A 24,046-nucleotide genomic window follows, 5' to 3' on the forward strand; every position below is an offset into this window, starting at 1 on the left:
TTTTTTTTTTTACATAGCTACTTGTTGCTGTGCACTTGCCTCTTAGAAGTTCCTTGTCTCATTGGCTTGTGTTCATTTTGTTTTCATTTTCATCAAATGATGGGATGGGGAAGAAGATGTGAACAAGGGAAGGAATATAGGGAGATACAGCTATAATTAGTAGACATTTTTAGGGGTAATATGAAAATCTAATAGAGTGAACCCTCCTAAAATATATACATTTATGAAAGTTATTTAAATGAAATGATATAATAATGAAAAATGGGGGAGAGAGAGCTTCAACTGGATATGTCTTGTTACCCTGTGAAACTTTGAGGTGCAGGAATGGGTTACATCTAATTGAATTGTTGGCCAAATGTAAACACCCAATCTCTGCTATTTGCCTAGACTATAAGTTACTCTCCACCAACAGCAAGGTCTTTTGTTTGTTTTTTGTTTAATTTTGTTTTTAGTGACAAGTGTTCTCTATAACTTTGGAGCCTGTCTGGAACTAGCTCTTGTATACCATGTTGGCTTCAAACACTCAGAGACCTGACTGCCTCTGCTTATTGAATGCTGGGATTAAAGGCATATGCCACCAGCACTGAGGACAGCAAGATCTTATTGCTAAACATGATATCTTCACAACTCATTGAACATGGAGAATTAAGTCTAGTGTCTATGTAGCCCTTTCACCACTGTATGCTAGAGTCTTTGGTACAAGAAGGTTCACTGCATGCTAACAAAACACCAATTCAGTCACAAACCTTTTATTTATATTTGTGTCTTATCTGCAAGATATGCTACTGCAATGGTGTCAAAAAACTTATATTAGTAACCAACCAAAATCTCACTCGACCTAAGTTGAACTCTACACGGTGGTACCAATATCTCACTGCTAGCGTTAGCAAGAAACAGAGACTAGACAACCCATGGATAGAGGTTAAACTGAAAACCTTTTCTATGAAAATAATGTTGCAATAAAATAACATTCTGCTATACTCATAAATCAGTGCCTTTCATAGCTATCACGAGAGAAGCTTCTTCTTGAAGCAGATGGGAACAAATAAAGAGACCCACAGCCAGAGAGTAATAAGAGAATGAGAGACCTTGAAACACTGAACCCTAAATATTACGTCTCAACCAAATACCTCCCTTCAGGGTTCATGGAACTATGGTAAATAGGAGACAGAACTATTGTAAGTGCCAGTTTTAGTGTTGTCATATTTTGGTGTTGGGTTTTGTCCTATGTAATATTATTATTATTATTATTATTATCCCATAGAAGCCTGATTGTTTACTAATGAGAGACTAAAAGTGGTGGATCTGGAAGGAAGGAAAGATTGGCAGGAACTTTGAGAAGTAGATGAAGGAAATACTGTAATTAGGATACATTATATGAGAAAAATACATTTTCAATATAGAGAAAAAAGATGTATGAACAAAAAATAATTATTTATTTTTTAAAACAATCTTTTCTTATTTTACATTCTCAGTTCCCATTCCCTCTACTCTTCCTGTTGCCCCCATCTTCTCCAAACCCCACTCCCATCCACTCCACAGAGAGGGTAAGTCTTCTTATGGGGAGTCAATAAAGTCTGGCATATCACTTTGAGGCATGATTAAGACCCTTGTCCCTATATCTAGGCTGAGCAAGATATCCCTACAAAGAGAATGGGATCCAAAAAACCAGTTCAAACACTAGGAATAAATTCTGGTAGCACTGCCAGTGGCACTGAAGACTACCTAAGCCACATTCAGAGGGTCTAGTTTCCTTTATTATATTCACTTTCACTTCTTTGATATTTTATGTTATTTGTGCTTATTGGAAAGGGCGATGTTTCTCTGATTTCTTTCTCAGTCCTTTTATCATATCATTTGTATATAGGAAAGTTACCTTTTTTTGAGTTAGTTTTGTATCCTGCTGAAGGTGTAGGAGTTCCCTGATAAAATTTTTGGAGTCAAGTCACTTTATGTATACTATCATATAATGTGCAAATAGCAAAGTTTGACTTCTTATTTTTCAATTTGTATTCCCTTGATCCCCTTTAGTTTTTTTATTGCTCTAGCTAGAACTTTGAGTCCTATATTGAATAGATATGGAGTTGGATTAACCTCACCTTGTTCCTGATTTTAGTGGAATTGCTTTGAGTTTATCTCCATTTAATTTTATGTTGACTGTCAACTTGCTGTATTATAGTTTTTATTATGTTTAGATCTTTTCTTTGTATCCCCAATCACTCCAAAACTTGTATCATAAATGGTTATTGAATTTTGTTGAAGACTTTTTTAGCAACTCATGAAATGATAATTCTTTCAGTTAATTTATATATTGGATTACATTGACAGATTTTCATATGTTTAACCATCTCTGCATCACTAGGATCAAACCATTTTAATCATGATGGATGATTTTTTGATATGTCCTTGAGTTTGGTGTGGCAATACTTTATTGAGTTCTTTTGCATCAATGTTCATTAGGGAGATTGGTCTGTAATCTCATTTTTAGATGAGTCTTTGTGTGGTTACAATATCAGAGTAATATTAGCCTCATAAAAACAATTGGAAAATGTTTTTTCTGTTTCTATTAGGTCAAACAAATTGAGGAGTATAGGTATTATTAGCTCCTCTGTGAAGTTCTGGTAGAATTCTGTGCTAATAAAATCTGATCCTGGGCATTTTTGTTTGGGAGACTTTTGATGACTGTTTCTAATTCTCTAGGGGTAATAGTTATATTAAAATTGTTTATCTGGTCTTGATTTAATTGTGATATGTGGTACCTATCCAGAAAAATGTCCATTTCTTTTAGATTTTAAATTTTGTAGAGTATAGGTTTTCTAAGTATGACCGAATGATTCTCTGGATTTCCTCAGTGTCTGTTGCTATTTTCCCCCTTTCATTTCTGATTTTGTTAATTTGAATATTCTCTCTCTGTCTTTTGGTTAGCTTGGATAATGGTTTGTCTATCTTGTTGATTTTTTCTCAAAGAACCAGTTGTTTGTTTCATTGCTTCTTTGTATTGCTTTCTTTGTTTCTATTTTTATTGATTTTTGCCCTTGATTGTTTCTTGTGATCCACGACTCCTGGGTGAGTTTGCTTCATTTTGTTCTAGGGCATTCAGGTGTGCTGTTAAGTCACTAGTGTGAGATTTCTCTACTTTCTTTATATAGGCACTTAGTGATATGAAGTTTCCTCTTAGCACTGCTTTCATAACTCCCATAGTTTTGGGTATCTTGTACATTCATTTTTGTTGAATTTTAGGAAGTCTTTAATTTCTTTATTTCCTTCTTGACTTAGGGGTTATTTGACAGAAGCACTGTTCAATTTCCTTGAGTCTGTAGGCTTTCTGCAATTCGTGTCGCTGCTGAATTCTAACTTTAAGTCATTGTAATCCAATAAGATATAGGGGATTAGTCCATTTTTTTGTATTTGTTGAGGTTTGCTTTGTTACCAAGTATATGCAGTTTTAGAGAAGGTTCTATGAAGTGCTAAGTGGGGTAGGTATATTCTTTTGGGTTTGGATGAAATGTTCTATAGATGTCTGTTAAGTTCATTTGAGTCATGACATCTGTTAGTTCTCTTATTTCCATGTTAAGTTTCTGTCTTGCCGACCTGCCCATGGGTAAGAGTGGGATTTTGGAGTCTCCTACCATTAGTGTGTGTGATATTTGATGTGTTATTTAAGCTTTAGTAATATTTCTTTTTTTTGTTTTTTTGTTTTTTGTTTTTTGAGACAGGGTTTCTCTGCAGCTTTAGAGCCTGTCCTGGAGCTAGCTCTTGTAGACCAGGCTGGTCTCGAACTCACAGAGATCCGCCTGCCTCTGCCTCCCGAGTGCTGGGATTAAAGGCGTGTGCCACCACCGCCCGGCTTAGTAATATTTCTTTAAAATATGTGCTTGCTCTTGGTATTTGTGGCATAGATATTCAGTAATTGAAACTTCCTCTTGATAGATTTTTACTGTGATGACTCTGAAGTGTCCTTCTCCATCTCACTTGATTGATTTTCATTTGAAGTTAATTTTGTTAGATATTAGGATAGCTACAACCACTTGTTTCTTAGGTACATTTGATTGGAAAATCTTTTCCCAACCCTTCACTCTGAGGTAATGTCTGTCTGTGAGGTGGAGGTGTGTTTCTTGTATGCAGCAGAAGAATGAGTCATTTTTTTTATCTATTCTATAAGCCCGTGTCTTTTTTATTGAGACCTCAGTGTTTCTCTGTAGCATTGTAGCATGCCCTGGAACTAGTTATTGTAGACTAGGCTGCCCTTGAACTCACAGAGATCCACTTGTCTCTGCCTCCTGAGTACTGGGATTAAAGGTGTGCGCTACCACCACTTGGCTTGTAGCCTGTGTCATTTATAGATAAATTGAGTCCAATGATATTAAGAGATATTAATGACCAGTGATTGTTAATTCCTGCTATTTGTCAGTGGGAGTGTTTGTGTGTTTCCCTTCTTTGGGGTTTGCTGATGTGTGGTTATTTGTTCCTTGTCTTTTTGTAGGTACAATTAACTTTATTTGGGGTTTTCATTCTAGTACTCTCTGTAAGGCAAGATATGTGGAGAGGTATGTTTAAATCTGGTTTTGTCATGTAATATCTTGTTTCTCCATCTATAGCGATTGAAAGCTTAAGCAAATATTTAAAAATTATTTCTTAGTTACTATTATAACCCAAAATTCACTTTGTAGTGAGTTGTTTAGCTTATATTTATTTGTGTGGCTTCTGCTGATGTTTTCCAGCTTTAATTCATAATCATATAGAATACAAGATATTATTTCATGTTTTGTGCATGTATTATGGTTTGCTTTTTTTGTCCTAATATGTTGAAAGTTCCACCTACTGATAAGAAGACAACAATAGTCCCTAGATGATGGAGGACTCTCATTGGTTAATAAAGAAATTGCCTTGGCTTTTTGATAGGGCAGGATTTAGATAGGTGGAGTAGACAGAACAGAATGCGGGGAAGAAGGGAAGTTAGACAAATGCCATGCCTCTCCTCAATGAGAGAGACACCATGGAGCCAGCCACCAGGTCAGACATGCTGAATCTTTCCTGGTAAGATACCACCTCGTGGTGCTACACATATTACTAAATATGGGTTAAAGCAAGATGTGAGAATTAGCTAATCAGAGGCTGAAACTAATGGGCCAGGCAGTGTTTAAATGAATACAGTTTGTGTGTTGTTATTTCGGGACATAAGCTAGCCAGGTGGCCGGGAGCTTGGCGGCAGGAACACAGCCTGCCTCTCCTCCTCACTACACCTAGACTTTGGTTTTCTTCTGTTTCATACCTGGTGGCTACTCTGTTATGAGACAGAAACCATGAATTTTTCTATTAACAACATCCTTAGATTTAGAGAAGGGAGACATGCTCCAACTCCAAAGCTGTCTTTGATTTTTTAATTGAGTCAGGATTACACATTTTCTGAGAAATAAAGAGATAAAGAGTATAGATGTTTAGACAGTGAAATTTTACACTGCATAGAATATTGGTACCATAGATCAGATTTTTCTTTGTTTGGTAACTTTTCTTCTGTATGGCTTTCCTTTCTTTTTAGATGTCCACATGTTCAAGGTCTGTTATTTCTTTAAGTTATTTCTCTCTCTCTCCCTGTAGAGATAAAAATCAGAATCCCGCCTAGACCCTTATGAGTTTGCATTACAACTAGTAGAATTGTTACATTGGTTAATGAGCTATCATTTCTCCTTGTAAGAGGTGTCTCTTGTTTGAATTGAATCTTAATTAATTTTGATAATATCCGTAGCTTTTCTTCTCCTGTGGAAACAAAAGCAAAACCTCTTTACCAACATAGCACATATCCTGATTTCCATTCTGAAGTCAACACATCTTTGAAATACCCAGGCTGATTTAAGTCAGAAGTTTTTCCTATTGTCCAATGTCTCCACTGCTGTTGTTCCTTTCTTATTAGCATTAAAAATATTCAAGATCAATAAGCCATTATACAATCTATCTCTGTGTGTGGGGTCTTGTTTCCGCCTACCTGTTATTGAGCATTTCATTTTTTGAAGAAAATAGTTTATTCTGAGCTAAATATGAATGACTAACAGCTCAGGGACATGCATTCAAGTTACCTGAAATTACATGTTACATATTACATGAAGTTGCATAGTTACGGAACAAAAGAAGGCATAAATTAACACCTGCCCCAGTTACATTGACAGAATCAGCAGTTAATTACCAGCTTAGCAGAGCAATCTAGACAAGACTCATGTGTCTTTTTTTGTATTTTTTTAATTTAAATTTATTTAATTATTTTAAGCCATCTTTTCTAAATTTACATACCAGTCCCATTTTTCACTCCTTCCCCTCCTCCTGCTCCCCCAACCATTATGGGGCTTGTGAGAAACCTGGCAATAGGAAAATTTCCAATAATTCACAAGGATGACCTGAGCTAAAACCCTAAGCATTCTAGACAATGCAATGGATATGTATAGAAGTTATTCAAAAATAATAATATTAAACATTTATTTTCATTTATAACTTTCCCACTAATAGTTTTCAAAGGGTGAAACTCTTTGTAAAATTTGCTCCCCATCACACCCATCACTAATATTTGTTGAGCAGAATGCCATTCAATAACAAATTCTAATCTCTTTTTATAGAGAGACTCTGGACAAATAAATATTTGACATACTCCAAGTGTTCATTGATCCACTTACTTTGGATTGAGTAGGACAGTAAGATTATAAGGCTCCTAACTTTTGCTTTTACATAGATATGTTACATGTAAATAGTATAATCCTCCTGGTTATAGTTCTTGAAACATCCCTCAGATTATAGAAACCCTAAAAATGAGGTCAAGGTCACAGTCTTCCATTTGTTTTGAAATTCAGTCTGCTTGAATCTGTCAGCATGGATGACCCTGAGTCTGAATGTACATTACAACAAACCTCTGCATCAACCTGTGACTGGAGTACAACTTCTGACTAGATCAGCATTTTGATATATCATTTTGGACCCTGGTGGGGGCCCAACCCTAAATAATGGGTATATATATATATATATATATATATATATATATATATATATATTCTTTTATATCTCTCATATCACATTCTGAAATAATGCAGTCACCCTCTTTAGTCTCTTTGGACATCCTGTGATTAGAGATGTGGTGATTGTCATGTGTTCATTTATCTAAAGTTCAGAACTGAGCAATCTCAGAGCAGCCAAGTCATAAGAAATTTCCAAGGCTTTGTCTCTGTAGATTTAGACATGAGGGATCAATTAGAGGAAAAGGGGGAGCATGTCAGGCTTGGTGGTTCAAAGTTATGTATATAAAGTAAAACATTTGCCATTGTCTTTTAGCAATATAATCTGTGGGAAATAATTCTACATTTCATCTAAAAATAATTAGAAATAAATGATGTTGTATACAAACAATGAACATGTAAATATTTCAGGAGATTAATGATGTTATGTTGGTTTCATCATACATAAGAAGACTAGTAGATAATTCTTTAAAGTTTCTTTCTGTTACTTTGGTTGAAGAAGGGACTCTTGTTCAACTGAGGCTGCTGCATAGAGAGACTATCTTGTGGCATACATGGCAAAAGACATGAAAGAAAATGGGGAGCTGAAGATTTCTCAGGACCCAGAGACTGTCTGCAGGGAGTGACTATGTCATAAAGGTACCTATTCTTACAAATAAAAACACAAGTATAAGATCCTTGGCTAGACTAAGCCCAGAAGACATTATCGAGCACAGTTGGTATGGGATAGGATAGCTAGGGGAATTTCTGGAAGTATGGTTTTCTTGAACTGAGGAAGCCATTCTTAGGGTTTTCATAACCAATTAGAATGATAATAGTGAACTTAAATGCGAGAGAAAAATGTAATTATGTTTGAATTCTACAATGTGTGCTGTTTATGAAAGCTTGACCATAAATAAGATGCTGTATTTTTCTGGCATTGAGCTTTCTCAACAGTCACGATGTGGAATTGAAGGAAGATAATGACACTTCTGGAGGACCTAATATATGTTGAACACAGGCAGCTCATTGAGGTTCTTGTTCTCCAGAGTCACATGGAGTTTTTAAGACTGAACAGAGACTGATGCTCAATTACCTGTCTGGTCTTGTGCTCTGTGGATATTTTTTGTAACTCTGTGTCCCTGTTTTTTTACATATCTGTGACTTTGGCAAAATTATTCTTTTATTGTGCATTTGCAGCACTCCTACACAATAAGACTTTTACAACAGGTCTTTAAACATGTCTAAGTTTTTTTCATCTTTGGGAATGCTTAACAGGCACACTAACATTACATCTGCTTTGCAGTCATTGGAAGAATTTAAAGCTAAACTGTAATCAATAATACTATTCTTTCTGTGACCATGTTAAATAAAGTTTATATCCATCAGAGTGGTGGTAGTTAATGCCTTTAATCCCAGCACTTGAAAGTCATAGGCAGGTGAATCTATCATTTCAAAACCAGACTGGTCTACCAAGCAAGTTCCAGGACAGCCATAACTACACAAAGACATACTGCCTTTAAAAACAAAACACACACACACACACACACACACACACACACACACACACACACACATACACACACACACGCTAGTATCTAACATTGAAAATTATCTGGCCATCAATGTAAAAATTTTTGGCTGAGTTTAGATCAATGTCTTAGATCTTAAACCTTATGTTCCAGGTATCTGCTCCCTAAATATAGCTATTTCCCCATATTAACTGCCATGATGACAGTTTCTAAACGTTGGACACAAAATAATTACTGCAGTAACTATTCTCAGAGCATGTTTCTGAATCAACAAGAAGTGATCTGAGAGCACACACCTGCATATTCTCTTCCTAGAATCAAACATGAAGTGTAAGATTACTACAGACTGTGTTCAAAGATGGTTAATGAACACTCCTGAGAGGATGACTCTAATGGTCTGTCCTCTTATCTAAACCAGTGTTCAAGGAAGTAAATGATAATGCTGATAATATAGTCTTCATTATTCACAAGCCATGTTGCAGATGACTGGATTTTAAACCTGATGTTGCTAACTTTGTCAGTATGACCATGATAACCTATCCTCTACAAGGATAATGTTTTCTTCCTTTCAACATACACACATGTTAAATATCTGCTGTAAGTAAGTGTGGTTCCAGTGGGTAGAGAGCAGTGAATTATCATACAGGAGCCTATGTCCAGGTAGACATCCCATTGTCCTCATGTCACCAGGTATCAGAGAGTATTTTTGGATGTGTGAGTTTGTTTTCAAATTCAGGTAAGTTAGCAGATATTCTTATTCCATCTAAGTAGTCTTCTCTGCCTGGTCCACAGAGCAGCTCCTTTCTGAGCATGACATCCTTTGAGGTCTAGAAATGTACCTAAGAACACACAGTACTCTCCTTGTTTTTTCATCTTATCAGATCAGATTCTAAGTCCTCTTCTTCACACATAATTGCCCTCACAGCTGCCCTGCACAGTCGCTTGTCTCATTGTATTTGCCTCTTTTAGTTTCCCTCCTAACCTGTTTTTTGTTCATCATTTTGATTAGGGGACTTTACAAAGACCTGCTATGTAGTGCCTATACCTCGCGATCCAAGGTTAGTACCAGCCCAGCTGTCTCTTATCCTTGTCTACCATGCTTGCTTAAAAAATATAAAAGAAATCTTGAGTTTATAAGCATGCACCTGCCCCCTGCCTCCTGACAAATACAATTAAATAAAGGAAAATGTAATAATTGAAAAATGTGAGTGACCAGAATAAACAATGTACACCTACACATTTTCTTCCCCCATGAACAGGTTTCTAAGTGCTTCTCACTCCTGACAGTGAAGTAAAAAGTCCTGAACTGCATACAAAGAGAAAACAGTATGTATAAGCAACATTTTTACTATTGTGTCATGTGTGTATAAAATTTACAATTGTGAAATATAACACACACACATATATTTATATATGACCATGTGTGTCATTTATTGCATTTTGTTGTATGAACTCTTTCATTGTGATTGTGTATTCAACTGATATAAGTAAAATTGACAGAAAACAAAGTGTCCCTTATGGAAGTGAGTACACAAATATAACATCTATAACTAGTGAAGATATGAGCATGCACAAAACTTTTTAGTTCTACAACAGTGAATTGTGAGTGGTAGTTATTTTCAGGAAAGACAAAGACTTATTGGGGGATTTTTGAGGCAGATTGCAAAGGAGAAGATCACTGGGATCTGTCTACAGTATGACCATCTAGAGGAAGAGGGCCAGGCAGCAAGAGAGGCAGAAGACAAAGGCTTTCTTAGTTTTGAAAGGAGGAGAGATGATCTTGAGTTATAATGATGTTGCATGGACTTATCTATGAGGAAATGTGAGAGCTGTTTTACTTATAATGACACCTTGACTTTAAAATTATAGAGATAGCTCTGAATTGAGAAATGGGCCAGATATAAGAGGGAAGAAACATTCAGCTCAGATTTCAAAAATACTTTAACAGAAAGATGATTCTTGGGGAAGAAAAATTGAGCACAAGCACTTATTATAAGCCAGTTCCTCTTTATTCTCATTTTCTACTTTTTATGTTAAGTGTATTTTACTTTCAGGTCAATTTTTCAGGAAAAAGAAAGCAATACATTTTCATGGAGAAATGGAATCAGAGCTCAAGTGATTTCACTTTGTTAGGATTGTTTCCACAGAATCAAACAGGCCTTCTGCTTTTGCTGCTTATCATCTTCATGTTTTCTGTAGCGTTGCTTGGCAACTCAGCAATGATACACCTCATTCGTGTGGATTCCAGACTACACACCCCCATGTACTTTCTTCTCAGTCAGCTTTCTCTCATGGACCTGATTCATATTTCTACCACTGTTCCCAAGATGGCATTCAACTTCCTCTCTGGCCAGAAAAGCATTACCTTCCTGGGCTGTGGAGTTCAAGCATTTTTCTTTATTGCTATGGCAGGTTGTGAGGGTTTGCTCTTGGTCTCTATGGCCTATGACCGTTTTGTTGCCATCTGCCACCCTCTTCATTATCCCATTCGCATGAGCAAAATGATGTGTCTGAAGATGATAATAGGATCTTGGACATTGGGCTCCATTAACTCCATAGCACATACAGTCTATGCTCTTCATATTCCTTACTGCCATTCTAGGTCCATTAACCATTTCTTTTGTGATGTTCCAGCCATGCTACCCCTGGCCTGTATGGACACTTGGGTTTATGAGTACATGGTGTTTGTGAGCACAAGCCTGTTTCTCCTACTTCCTTTTCTTGGCATCACAGCTTCCTATGGACAGGTTCTTTTTACTGTCTTTCATATGTGCCCAACAGAGGGAAAGAAAAAGGCCTTCACTACATGTTCAACTCACTTAACTGTGGTGACATTTTACTATGCACCTTTTGTCTACACTTATCTTCGACCCAGGAGTCTCCGTTCTCCCACAGATGATAAGATTCTGGCTGTTTTCTACACTATCCTCACCCCCATGCTCAACCCCATCATCTACAGTCTGAGAAATAAAGAGGTCCTGGGGGCTATGACAAGAGTCTTTGGGACATTCTATTCAACTAAACATTAATCATTTCTTCTCTATTCATATTTTTGTTTCCCTGAATAATGTCAGATTAGTGTCGTCTATTGGAAATATAATGTGTGCCACACACATGTCAAACCTTTCTGGTGATTAAGTTAAGATTAAATAGTATTATTTATATACTATTATTTTATACACTATTATTATTATTTGCATACTCACTTCATAGCATTATAGTCAATGATATCAGTAACAAATTAGATAACAAATTACTATCATAATATAATATGACATATTTTATATTATGATTGTACAAATATTATTATAAGTGGTGAAACAGTCTATCTGAATGGCCCCTTGCAGTAGGACCAGGATCTATCTCTGGTGCATGATTCATTGCCCTGAGACAACAGGAACTAATTTTAAGTAGATGGCACACAAATTTCTAAAAGGTAGGGTGGTTGGTTTTGTGTGGCTTGGTAAATTATGGATGTTTATCATCATATATGGGGATTGTTTAGATGCTGTTATTGTCTATTCACAGGGAAGAAATGAAGCAAAGGAGATTACATTTTAGAATCTCATTTTGAAAAGAAAAAGGGGGATATAGGAATGATAGAATAAAGTTGTACATTATTGAATCTTCTTTTAAACTAGGAAAAAAAACCACTAGTTCCAAATATTTCACATTGGTATGGATTTTTGCATATTCTTGCAGATTTAAGGCTATTTTTGTTACATAATTTATGTTTCTACTCTCGTTTAAGATATCCTGCATATTGATACAAAGTTGAGTTCTTTTTGATATATTATAACGTTTCTATTTTTGTTTAAAATATTGTACTTGTACAAATCATTTAAAACTTAAAGTTCTAGCCCTCCAAAGCTATTAAGGATAATAAAGAAAGAGAGGTTAATTGTCAGTCATCTATGGCAACCAAACTTATAAGCATGTTATGTATGTTTTCAAGGTCAAACATAGAGGCATTTAAAATAAATAGCTTTTGAACACTCCAGAGACCAGCAAATATAACATTTAAAATGTTTTAATAACAGAAGACATTTTATGACAGTGAAACATGTCTACCCCTGACAGTGCCAATTTACTTTAAAAAAGATGATGGGCATGAAAAAAAACCTTCATATTGTGGCAATAAAGCCACTGTGCAAGAAATTCCCCTTGCTTTGACTGCTTATAGTGTGCTGTCCAAATTAATTGGACAATCAGGACACAAAAAAGGTGATTGCTGAACTTGGCAAAAAAAACCCACAAAAAACAAAGTATAATCCTTCAAAAATTTTTACTTCACAAAAGGTCTGTCAGATTGCCTAGGCCTGTAGGCTGAAGATGAATGCTCCAATGTTGCAGAGGAATCTTTGAATGACTTTGCAGGCAGTCAGATGGTTCTGTCATTTCTATAGTTTTGGAATTTGCTTACTCACACTTCCTGTTTAATCAGGTAATATTTATGCTTCTAAGATTTCTAATGGTCTTGAAGATTACAAAGTTTCTGTTACATTTTCTCTACTTATGATAGAAACTAAATCAAATACAAAATTATGGACTTATAAAGATAGAATATATAATTGAGTATTTCTCTAAATTTGCCAAATACTAATAGATTAGACATTGTTAGTGCATTTCTTTTTAGATAATTGTTCTTATTATATACATATTTGCTATGTTAGAGTTGAAATCTTTCCCTTTTATTTAGACAAAAGGTTGTAATCTTTGCAGGAGAATTGCTCACACTACTGTGCTATTCTGTCAATAATGTTTACCTTGAATCAGAAGATGGAGCTAGCTATTAGAACCAAAATTAGTGATAGAGGTTTTGGAAGATGAATAACATATAAAGAGAAATGGGAAGTAGTAAGGAAGCACTTAGAAAGACACATAGCCTCTTGGATGAAGAAAAAAGAGAAGAGAGGAGGTCACTGGCTACCTCTCCATTGCTTCTCTGATAAATTAGGTTTTAAACCCATATCTGAATGATTTAGATAATCATTTTAGTCTCCTTTATAAGACTCAGTGCATCAAGTCTTATGTCAAACCTGTAGGAGAATAAAACATTCCCAACAAAAGTCATATTTGCATAATCTATGTACTTTATTCCGAAAGGAAGATTAAACATACTTAAGAGGTCACAAAGAATAAATAATGCTAGAATAATTAACTAAGTTTTTAGAAAATAACACCATAATATTATACACATTAATAAATAATTATTAATAATTTTCATATTAATGAACTCAGTTCATGAATAAAAAGGCACACACATAAAAACTTAATAAAAAGTCAAACACAACCATTTGCTGCCTCCAAGAAACACAACTCATAATCAGTGATAGACACAACCTCACTATAAAAGGATGGACAAGGTTTTCCAATCTGTATCGTTATTTTTCTATTGTCAAAAAGAGACGCCATGATTAAGGCAATTCATAAAAATTAATAAAAATTGAAGGTTTGCTTTAAATTTTAGACAATGAGTCCATGACCATCACAGAGGGAAGCAGGCAACAGGCAAGCAGGCATGTTTCTCTAGCACCAACTGAGAGTTTACATCTGATCCACAATTTCAAGGCAGAGAGACATTTGGCCTCATATGGGCTCTTGAAATTTTAAGGCCTCATCTCAATGATACTCCACCTCTAATAAGCCAATACCTCTTAATCCTCCTCTAAAGTGTTCTATCATCTAGGGAGCAAGCAATCAAATATACAAGCCAATGGGGGCCATTCTCATTCAAACCAACATACAAGCAAAAAGAGTAAGAAAAAAAGTAGGCATAACTAATCTAATATCTGACAAAATAAACTGTAAGCCAAAATTAATCAAAAGCAATAAAGAAGGACATTTTATACTCATTAAAGAAAAAAAACCTACCAAGAGGATATAATAATTCTAAGCATATATTCTTGAAAAACAAGTGTGCTGTATTTCATAAAAGAAACATTAAATCTAAAATCACAGGTTGACCCCAACACAGTAATAGAGGGTAATTTCAATGTCTCACTCTCATCAATAAACAGGTTATCTAAGCAAAAACAAATAGAGAAACACTGGAGTTGAATAACATCTTAAATCAGATACCTCTAATAGAATTTACAGAACAGTATACCCAAACACTTAAAAATAAACTTTCTCTTCAGAAGCCATGAAACTTTCTAGAAAATTGACAAAATGTCAGGGTGCAGCAAATTTATGGTCATTGCAATAACATTCTATGTACTATCTGACCGTAAAAGAACAAACCTAGATATCGAAAAGAGAAATGGAGTAAAGTACAGAAACTTGTACACAGTACTCTACTGAATGAAAATTGGTTGGAGAGAGAAATCAAGAATGAAACTTAAAACTTAATGAAATTAATTTGAATAAAAATGAAAAACAACATATCAAAATCTATGGGATACAATGAAAGCAGTTCAAAAAGGAAAATTTGTAGCACTAAGAGTCTATAAAAAGGAACAGGATCAGTATAATATTTCTAAGGAAGATGCATGTGAAGACTTGGGAAAATAGAGGAATAAATGAAGAGACTTAATAAATATTAGGTAAAATTTATGAACCAGAAATAAAAAGTTATAAAGAATCAATGAAATGAATAATTTGTTCTTTTAAACCATTAACAAGATTAACCAAAATTAAACAAAGTAAAAGAGAGAGGTAAAACTAGTAAAATCAGAAGATAAATGGGAAATATGACAACAGATACTGAGGGAATTCAGAGTATAAGGACATAACATAAAAAAACTATATTCCCACCAACAGTGAACTCCTAAATACACACATGAAAATTGTAAGTGTGCAGTATTGGCATGTATATCATAGTTGTAACCAGCAGTTCTATCATTGCATTTACAATCTGTTCAAAAGAGGAAACTCTTTGCAAAGGTAGATAACTACTCCATACTATTGAATTAAAAAATACTGGAGGAGAATCTATAATCACTAATTTATTAAGCCAGCATAATCCCAGACTACAATCTATAAACATTAGTTACTAACCTAATACATAAGTGTATTCCTTACTACTCATTGTAGCATGAATAATAAAAACTCAGAGACAGATACTGGGGTTCAAACTGAAGATCAGAAAAGCAAAACAGCCATTCACTGGCTCTTACCTCTATCACAAACTAAAATGGTGATCCTGTCCTCAAGAATCCTCATAATGATACTGAGACTGAGCCCTCTCTCCTATCGTTTATTCTTCTCTAGTGCTGTGATTAAAGGCATACACCATCACCACTCAGCCTCTATGCCTAAATAATGTGGTTGTTGGGATTAAAGGTGTGTGAAACTGCTGCCTGGCATGTGGTTTCTTTGCACAGACCTTTATGTAAGCTTTATTAAAACATAAATAATATACTACTATATTTCCCCCATTTTGTCTAAAATAAAAAGGAAAGTTATAACTAATATAAGAAAACTATATATAATAAGTAAAATAACTACATACAATATATACATGCAATAAATGCATAAACAATGTCTAGTCCATTTGCATTTGACAAATTCAGAGAAAAACTCCACTATCTATCTCATCTTGGTCTTTTATCTAATTTACTTTCTATCATAACTTGCTTTCTATGTCTGGTAAACAAGGAAAACTATAACTATAAATTTCTAGTCTTCAACTCCCTCAGAAACCCAAGAAGTAAATAATATTTACTTAGTAGACAGGAAGTGTGAACAAGCGACTTCCAAAAAATTTAGAAAAGAGAGAAACAGCTGTCTGTCTGTGAAATCATCCAAAGTTTCTCTGCAAAGTCAGGGCATTTATTTTTTGGCCTATAGGTCTGATTATCAAACAGATTTTTCTATGAAGAAGGGTTTTGGAAGGACTATCCTAGCTTGTCTAGGAAAGGTTTGGCAGATCACTTTTTTTTCTGCTTGTCTCATTAGAACAGCATACTGTTAGTAGTTGAGGCAAGCTCACTTTCTTGCCCAGTAACTTACTTTTGCCACAAAAAATGCAAACTCCATGTGGAGTTTCAATGTTCATCATCTTCTATGAAGTGGATTGATAATGCCAGGAGCAGACATGTCTCATTGTCATAAAAAAGAAAAACAAACCAATGTTATTAAAATATCTTAAATACCATAGTCTGTGGATCTCTGAAGTGTTTGAAGATGATTTGTCTGTTTACAATGTATCTGTTTGACCATAAAATATACCTAATGTTATTATGAGTTTGATTGTAATAGATGACTAATTAATAAACTTCATTTACTTATTATTCTAATCAGTAATAATAACTTTCAAGGACTAGAAATATGCATTGCATTGTTATATGGGTTGTATAAGTAGAATACCTTGAATAAAAGTAGAAATGTAAGTACAGCATGTTCTAAAAAATTAATCTCAAATTTGTATCACTATGCAAAATTTGTATACAATATACAAAAATCTAAATCAAAGTAAAACATTTAAAACTAGTAGTTGATTTTAAAAAATATATACAATAACCTTCCTTTTTATCTTCTCATATTATATACTCCATTTTTTTCTTTCCAGAGTAGATTCAATAATCTACCCTTTTATCCTATTATATCTATATCCTCATTTGCTTTTCAAAACAAGAACCTTGAATCTAATTCCCTTTGTTTGGCTTTTTTCCTGACCATTTTCAATAACAACTTTTGTATAAATTCTTTTTTTTTCTTCTCATGGTTTATTTCTTTTATATTTAAAAATTTCCATCTCCTTCCCTCCTCCTCCCCCCTCCCTCCCCTCCTCCTCCCCCTCCCTCCCCTCCTCCTCCCCCTTCCCTCCCCTCCTTCTCCCCCTTCCCTCCCCTCCCCTCCACCCATACCTCCCCTCCCTCCCTCTCAAGCCCAAGGAGCCATCAGGGTTCCCCACTCTATGCCAAGACCAAGGTCCTCCCAACTCCCCCCAGGTCCAGGAAGGTGATCGACCAAGCTGAGAAGGCTCCCACAGAGCCCGTCCATGCAGAAGAATCAGAGCCCAGCGCCATTGTCCTTTGCTTCTCAGTCAGCCCCCCCTGTTGGCCACATTCAGAGAGATGGGTTTGGTCGCATGATCCATCAGTCCCATTCCAACTGGAGTTGGTGATCTCCCATTAGTTCTGTCCCACCATCTCCATGAGTGAACGCACCCCTCTCGTTCCTGACTTTCTGCCTCATGTTCTCTCTCCTTCTGCTCCTCATCAGGACCTTGGGAGCTCAGTCCAGTGCTCCAATGTGGGGCTCAGTCACCTTCCCCATCTGACGCCAGCTGGAGGTTCCCTCACGGTCCTGACTTTCTTTCTCATGTTCTCTCTCCTTCTGCTCGTCATCAGGACCATGGGAGCTCAGTCCGGTGCTCCAATGTGGGGCTCTGTCATTTTCTTCATCTATCGTCAGGTGGAGGTTCTATGGTGATATGCAAGAAATTCATCAGTATGGCTATAGGAACTGGCCTTTTCAGGCTCCCTCTCCTCAGCTGCCCAAGGAACTAACTGGGGGCGTCTCCCTGGAAACCTGGGAACCCCTCTAGGGTCAAGTCTCTTGACAACCCTCAGGTAGCTCCTTAAATTAAGATATATGCTTCCCTGCTCCCATATCCACCCTTCCTATATCCCAAGCACCCCATTCCTCCGAGCTCCCCCCGTTCTCCCCTTCACACTTTTCTCTCCCCATCTTCCCTTGGCCCAGTCTTGCCCAACCCTCAAGTTCCCAATTTTGCCTGGCGATCGTGTCTACTTCCAATATCCAGGAGGATTACTATATCTTTTTTTGGGAGTTCACCTTCTTATTATCTTCTCAAGGATCCCAAATTTATAGGCTCAATGTCCTTTAATTATGGCTAGAAACCGATTATGAGTGAGTACATCCCATGTTCATCTTTTTGGGTCTGGGTTACCTCACTCAGAGTAGTGTTTTCTATTTCCATCCATTTGCCTGCAAAATTCAAGATGTCATTGTTTTTTACCGCTGAGTAGTATTCTAGCATGTATATATTCCACAGTTTCTTCATCCATTCTTCCACTGAAGGGCATCTAGGTTGTTTCCAGGATCTGGCTATTACAAATAATGCTGCTATGAACATAGATGAGCATATGATTTTGTTATATGATTGGGTAGATTCCCAATAGTGGAATTGCTGGGTCCTGGGGAAGGTTGATCCCGAATTTCCTGAGAAACCGCCACACTGCTTTCCAAAGTGGTTGCACAAGTGTGCATTCCCACCAGCAATGGATGAGTGTACCCCTTACCCCACAACCTCTCCAGCAAAGGATATTATTGGTGTTTTGGATTTTAGCCAACCTGACAGGTGTAAGATGATATCTCAAAGTTGTTTTGATTTGCATTTCCCTGATAGCTAGGGAAGTTGAGCATGACCTTAAGTGTCTTTTGGCCATTCGAACTTCTTCTGTTGAGAATTCTCTGTTCAGTTCAGCGCCCCATTTTTTAATTGGGTTAATTGGCATTTTACCGTCTAGTCTCTTGAGTTCCTTATATATTTTAGAGATCAGACCTTTGTCAGTTGCAGGGTTGGTGAAGATCTTTTCCCAGTCAGTAGGCTGCCTTTGTGTCTTAGTGATAATGTCCTTTGCTTTACAGAAGCTGCTCAACTTCAGGAGGTCCCATTTATTCAATGTTGCCCTTAAAGTCTGTGCAGCTGGGGTTATGCGTAGGACACGTTTCCCTGTGCCCATTTGTTGTAGAGAACTTCCCACTTTCTCCTCTATCAAGCTCAATGTGTTCAGATTAATATTGAGGTCTTTAATGCACTTGGACTTGAGTTTTGTGCATGGTGATAGATATGGATCTACTTTCATTCTTCTACAGGTTGACATCCAGTTATGCCAGCACCATTTGTTGAAGATGCCCTCTGTCTTCCATTGTGTACTTTTGGCTCCTTTATCAAAAATCAGGTGTTCATAGGTTTGTGGGTTAAGATCCGGGTCTTCTATACGATTCCATTGGTCAACTTCTCTGTTTTTATGCCAATACCAAGCTGTTTTCCATACTGTAGCTTTGTAATAGAGTTTGAAGTCAGGGATGGTAATGCCTCCAGAAGAACCTTTATTGTATAAGATTTTTTTGGCTATCCTGGATTTCTTGTTTTTCCATATAAAGTTGATTATTGTCCTCTCAATCTCTGTGAAGAATTTTAATGGGACCTTGATTGGGATTGCATTGAATCTATAGATTGCTTTTGGTAGAATTGCCATTTTTACTATGTTGATCCTCCCAATCCACGAGAAGGGGAGATCCTTCCATTTTCTGGTATCCTCTTCAATTTCTTTCTTCAAAGACTTAAAGTTCTTGTCAAATAAATCCTTCACTTCCTTGGTTAGAGATAGTCCCAGATATCTTATGCTATTTGTGGCTATTGTGAAAGGTGATACTTCTCTGATTTCCCTCTCTGCTTCCTTATCCTTTGTGTATAGGAGGGCAACTGATTTTTTGGAGTTGATCTTGTAACCTGCCACGTTACTGAAGGAGTTTATCGGCTGTAGGAGTTCCTTGGTGGAGTTTTTGGGGTTGCTTATGTATACTATCATATCATCTGCAAATAATGAAAGTTTAACTTCTTCCTTTCCAAATTGAATCCCCTTGATTCCCTTATGTTGTCTTATTGCTATTGCTAGAACTTCAAGCACTATATTGAAGAGATAAGGAGAGAGTGGACAGCCTTGTCGTGTTCCTGAATTTAGTGGGATAGCCTTGAGTTTCTCTCCGTTTAATTTGATGTTAGCTGTCGGCTTGCTGTAAATAGCTTTTATTATATTTAGGAATGACCCTTGTATCCCTAATCTCTCCAAGACCTTTATCATAAAAGGGTGCTGAATTTTGTCAAATGCTTTTTCAGCATCTAATGAGATGACCATATGGTTTTTTTTCCTTCAGTTTATTTATATGATGGATTACATTGATAGATTTTCGTATGTTGAACCAGCCCTGCATCTCTGGGATGAAGCCTACTTGATCGTAATGGATAATTTTTCTAATGTATTCTTGGATTCAGTTTGCCAGTATTTTATTGAGAATTTTTGTGTCAATGTTCATGAGTGATATTGGCCTGTAATTCTCTTTCTTGGTTGAGTCTTTGTGTGGTTTAGGTATCAGGGTAACTGTAGCTTCATAGAAGTAATTTGGCAGTGACTCTTGTGTTTATATATTATGAAATACCTTAAGGAGTATAGGTATTAGGTCTTCTTGGAAGTTCTGGTAGAATTCCGCATTGAAACCATCTGGTCCTGGGCTCTTTCTGGTAGGGATGTTTCTGATAACAGTTTCTAATTCTTCACGACTAACAGGACGATTTAGAGCATTTACCTGGTCCTGGTTTAACTTTTGTATATGGTATTTATCTAAAAAACTGTCCATTTCTTTTACATTTTCCAATTTTGTGGCATACAGGCTTTTGTAGTAAGATCTAATGATTCTCTGAATTTCCTCTGTGTCTGTGGTTATGTCCCCCTTTTCATTTCTGATCTTATTAATATGCATGTTCTCCCTCTGCCGTTTGATTAGTTTGGCTAAGGGTTTGTCAATCTTGTTGATTTTCTCCAAGAACCAGCTTCTTGTTTCATTGATTCTTTGGATTATTTTCTGTTTTTCTATTTTGTTGATTTCTGCCCTCAGTTTGATTATTTCCAGTCTTCTACTTCTCCTAGGTGAGTCTGCTTCTTTTTTTTTCCAGAGCTTTCAGGTGTGCTGTTAAGTCACCAATGAGTGCTTTCTCCGTTTTCTTTAAGTGGGCACTTAGTGCTATGAACTTTCCTCTTAGCACTGCTTTCATTGTGTCCCATAGGTTTGAGTATGTTGTGTCTTTGTTTTCATTAAATTCAAGAAAGACTTTAATTTCTTTCTTGATTTCTTCCTTGACCCAGGTGTGGGTCAGTAGTTGACTGTTCAGTTTCCATGAGTTTGTGGGCTTTCTGGGGGTAGCATTGTTGTTGAATTCTAATTTTAATCCATGGTGATCCGATAAGACACAGGTGGTTATTAATATTTTTTTGTAACTGTGGAAGTTTGCTTTGTTACCAAGTATATGGTCAATTTTCGAAAAGGTTCCATGAGCCGCAGAGAAGAAGGTATATTCTTTCCTATTTGGGTGGAATGCTCTATAGATGTCTGTTAAGTCCATTTGGTTCATTACCTCCATTAAGTCTTTCAATTCTCTGTTAGGTTTCTGTCTGATTGACCTGTCCATTGGTGAGAGAGGAGTGTTGAAGTCTCCAACTATTAGTGTGTGTGGTTTGATGGCTGCCTTGAGTTCTAGAAGTGTTTCTTTTATATAAGTGGGAGCTTTTACATTAGTGGCATAGATATTCAGGATTGAGACTTCATTCTGATGGATTTTTCCTGTTATGAGTATAAAGTGTCCCTTTCCATCTCTTCTGATTGATTTTAGTTTGAAGTCAACTTTGTTGGAAATTAGTATGGCCACACCCGCTTGTTTCTTAGGGCCATTTGCTTGATAAACCTTTTCCCAACCCTTTACTCTGAGTAGGTGTCTGTCTTTGTGGTTGAGGTGTGTTTCTTGTAAACAGCAAAATGTTGGATTCTGTTTTCTTATCCAGTCTCTTAGCCTGTGCCTTTTTATAGGTGAATTGAGTCCATTGATATTAAGTGATATTAATGACCAGTGCTTGTTAACTTCAGTCATTTTTAGTATTAGAGTTTGTGTGTTTCCCTTCTTCTAGTTGTGCTGGTGAAGGGTTGCTAGATGCCTGAGTTATTGTGGGCGTTGTTGGACTCCTTGGTTTGTGATTTTCCTTCTATTACTTTCTGCAAGGTTGGATTTGTGGCTGCATATTGTTTAAATCTGTTTTTGTCCTGGAATATCTTGTTTTCTCCATCAATGGTGAATGCAAGCTTTGCTAGGTACAATAGTCTAGGCTTACATCCATGTTCCCTTAGTGTCTGTAGCACATCTATCCAAGCTCTTCTGGCTTTCATGGTTTCCATTGAGAAATCAGTTGTAATTCTGATATGTTTCCCTTTATATGTTACTTGACCTTTTTCCTTTGCAGCTCTTAATATCTGTTCTTTATTCTGTATGTTTTGTGTTTTGATTATTATATGGTGTGGGGATGCTTTCTTTTGATCCAGTCTATTTGGTGTTCTGTAGGCTTCTTGTATCTTCATAGGAACATCCTTCTTTAGGTTGGGGAAGTTTTCTTCTATAATTTTGTTGAATATGTTTTCTGGGCCTTTGAGTTGTAATTCTTCTCCTCCTTCTACCCCAATCATTCTTAGGTTTGGTCTTTTCATGGTGTCCCATATTTCCTGAATGTTTTGTGTTAAGAATTTGTTAGATTTGTTTAGTTCTTTAATCTGTGAGTTTATTTCCTCTATAGTATCTTCAGAGTCCGAGATTCTTTCTTCCATCTCTTGTATTCGGTTGGAAATACTTGTCTCTGAAGTTTCTGTTCGTTTACTCAGAGTTTCCATTTCCAGTCGTCCCTCAGATTGTGTTTTCTTCAATACCTCCATTTCATTTATCAGGTCTTGTACTGTTTCCCTTACCTGTTTGATTGCTTTTTCTTGTTTTTCTTGTTTTTCTTGGGTATCTTTGAGAGATTTATTTATTTCATCTACTTTTTTGTTTGTCAACTCCATTTCTTTATGGCAGTTTTTTACCTCCTGTTTAAGGTCCTCTATTATTTTCATAAAGTACTGTTTAAGGTCGGATTCTTCTATATCTTCTGGGGTAGGGTGTTCAATTCTTGTTGTTTTGGGATGTCTGGATTGTGGTGATGTTATGTTGCCTTTCATGTTGTTGGAGGAGCTCCTGCATTGGCGCCTGCCCATCTCTTCCTTCAAAAGGAGCCCGGAGGTGTTTGGTGTCCTAGACCAATCTTTGCTGTGACTGAAACTGGTTGGATCTCCCCAGTGCCAGAGGAGGACCTATTCCTTGCGTCACAATCTGAAGAAGCCCGCACTCCCTTGCAGGAATCTTCAGACCTGCCTGGAGGCCAGAGTCTGACTCCTCTGGGTGGATGGCCTTAGAACAGGAGCAGGACACCTATTCAGGTGGAATTGAACTGGTGGAATACCACACAGCGAACCTGGCAGCACAATCTGAAGGAGCCCGCACCCCTCCGCAGGAATCCTCAGACCTTCCTGGAGGCCAGAGTCTGACCCCTTTGGGTGGATGGCCTTAGAACAGGAGCAGGACACCTGAGGACACTAGGGAAAGCTTGGGAGACACAGGGACGGGAGAAGCCAACACAAGCCTGCCTTGTATAAATTCTTAAACAATGACAAATACCCATAACCCATTGAACGACCAGAAACCACTCACCCAACCTTTTGGAAAGGCAGGTGTTTTACTTTTAAATTTACTTCCTGATGTCTATTTGTTGTCCAGTCTGTGTGTAATGGGAAAGTACTGGATTTTTCTCAAGTCCTGGCCAGAGCAGTTTTTTAGCCTGCATCATCCCAGCTAGCCACCTCAATTTTTTTCTGAGCAGTTTGTAGTCCAAACCCAATCCTTAGGTGGTGTTTTCTGCTCAGTGTTATTATTATAGTCCTGGAGGAATTGTCATTGTGGGTTTACATCCTCCTTTTGGAGACTTCAAATGT

General features: G+C 36.7%; 1 protein-coding gene across 1 annotated transcript; it reads left to right on the plus strand.

Moving 5' to 3' along the window:
• Positions 1–10,596: 10,596 nt before the first annotated feature.
• On the plus strand, positions 10,597–11,535 carry LOC119824294 (olfactory receptor 2L13-like). Its single transcript, XM_038344431.1, has one exon. It carries the CDS (start codon positions 10,597–10,599, stop codon positions 11,533–11,535), a length of 939 nt encoding a protein of 312 aa, XP_038200359.1.
• Positions 11,536–24,046: the final 12,511 nt, after the last annotated feature.

The sequence above is a fragment of the Arvicola amphibius genome, chromosome 10 (genome assembly GCF_903992535.2).
Source record: "Arvicola amphibius chromosome 10, mArvAmp1.2, whole genome shotgun sequence".
Classification (NCBI taxonomy): Eukaryota; Metazoa; Chordata; class Mammalia; order Rodentia; family Cricetidae; genus Arvicola; species Arvicola amphibius.

Coding starts and splice junctions, on each gene's coding strand:
- LOC119824294 (XM_038344431.1), top strand. CDS start 10,597: ATGGAGAAATGGAATCAGAGCTCAAGTGATTTCACTTTGTTAGGATTG.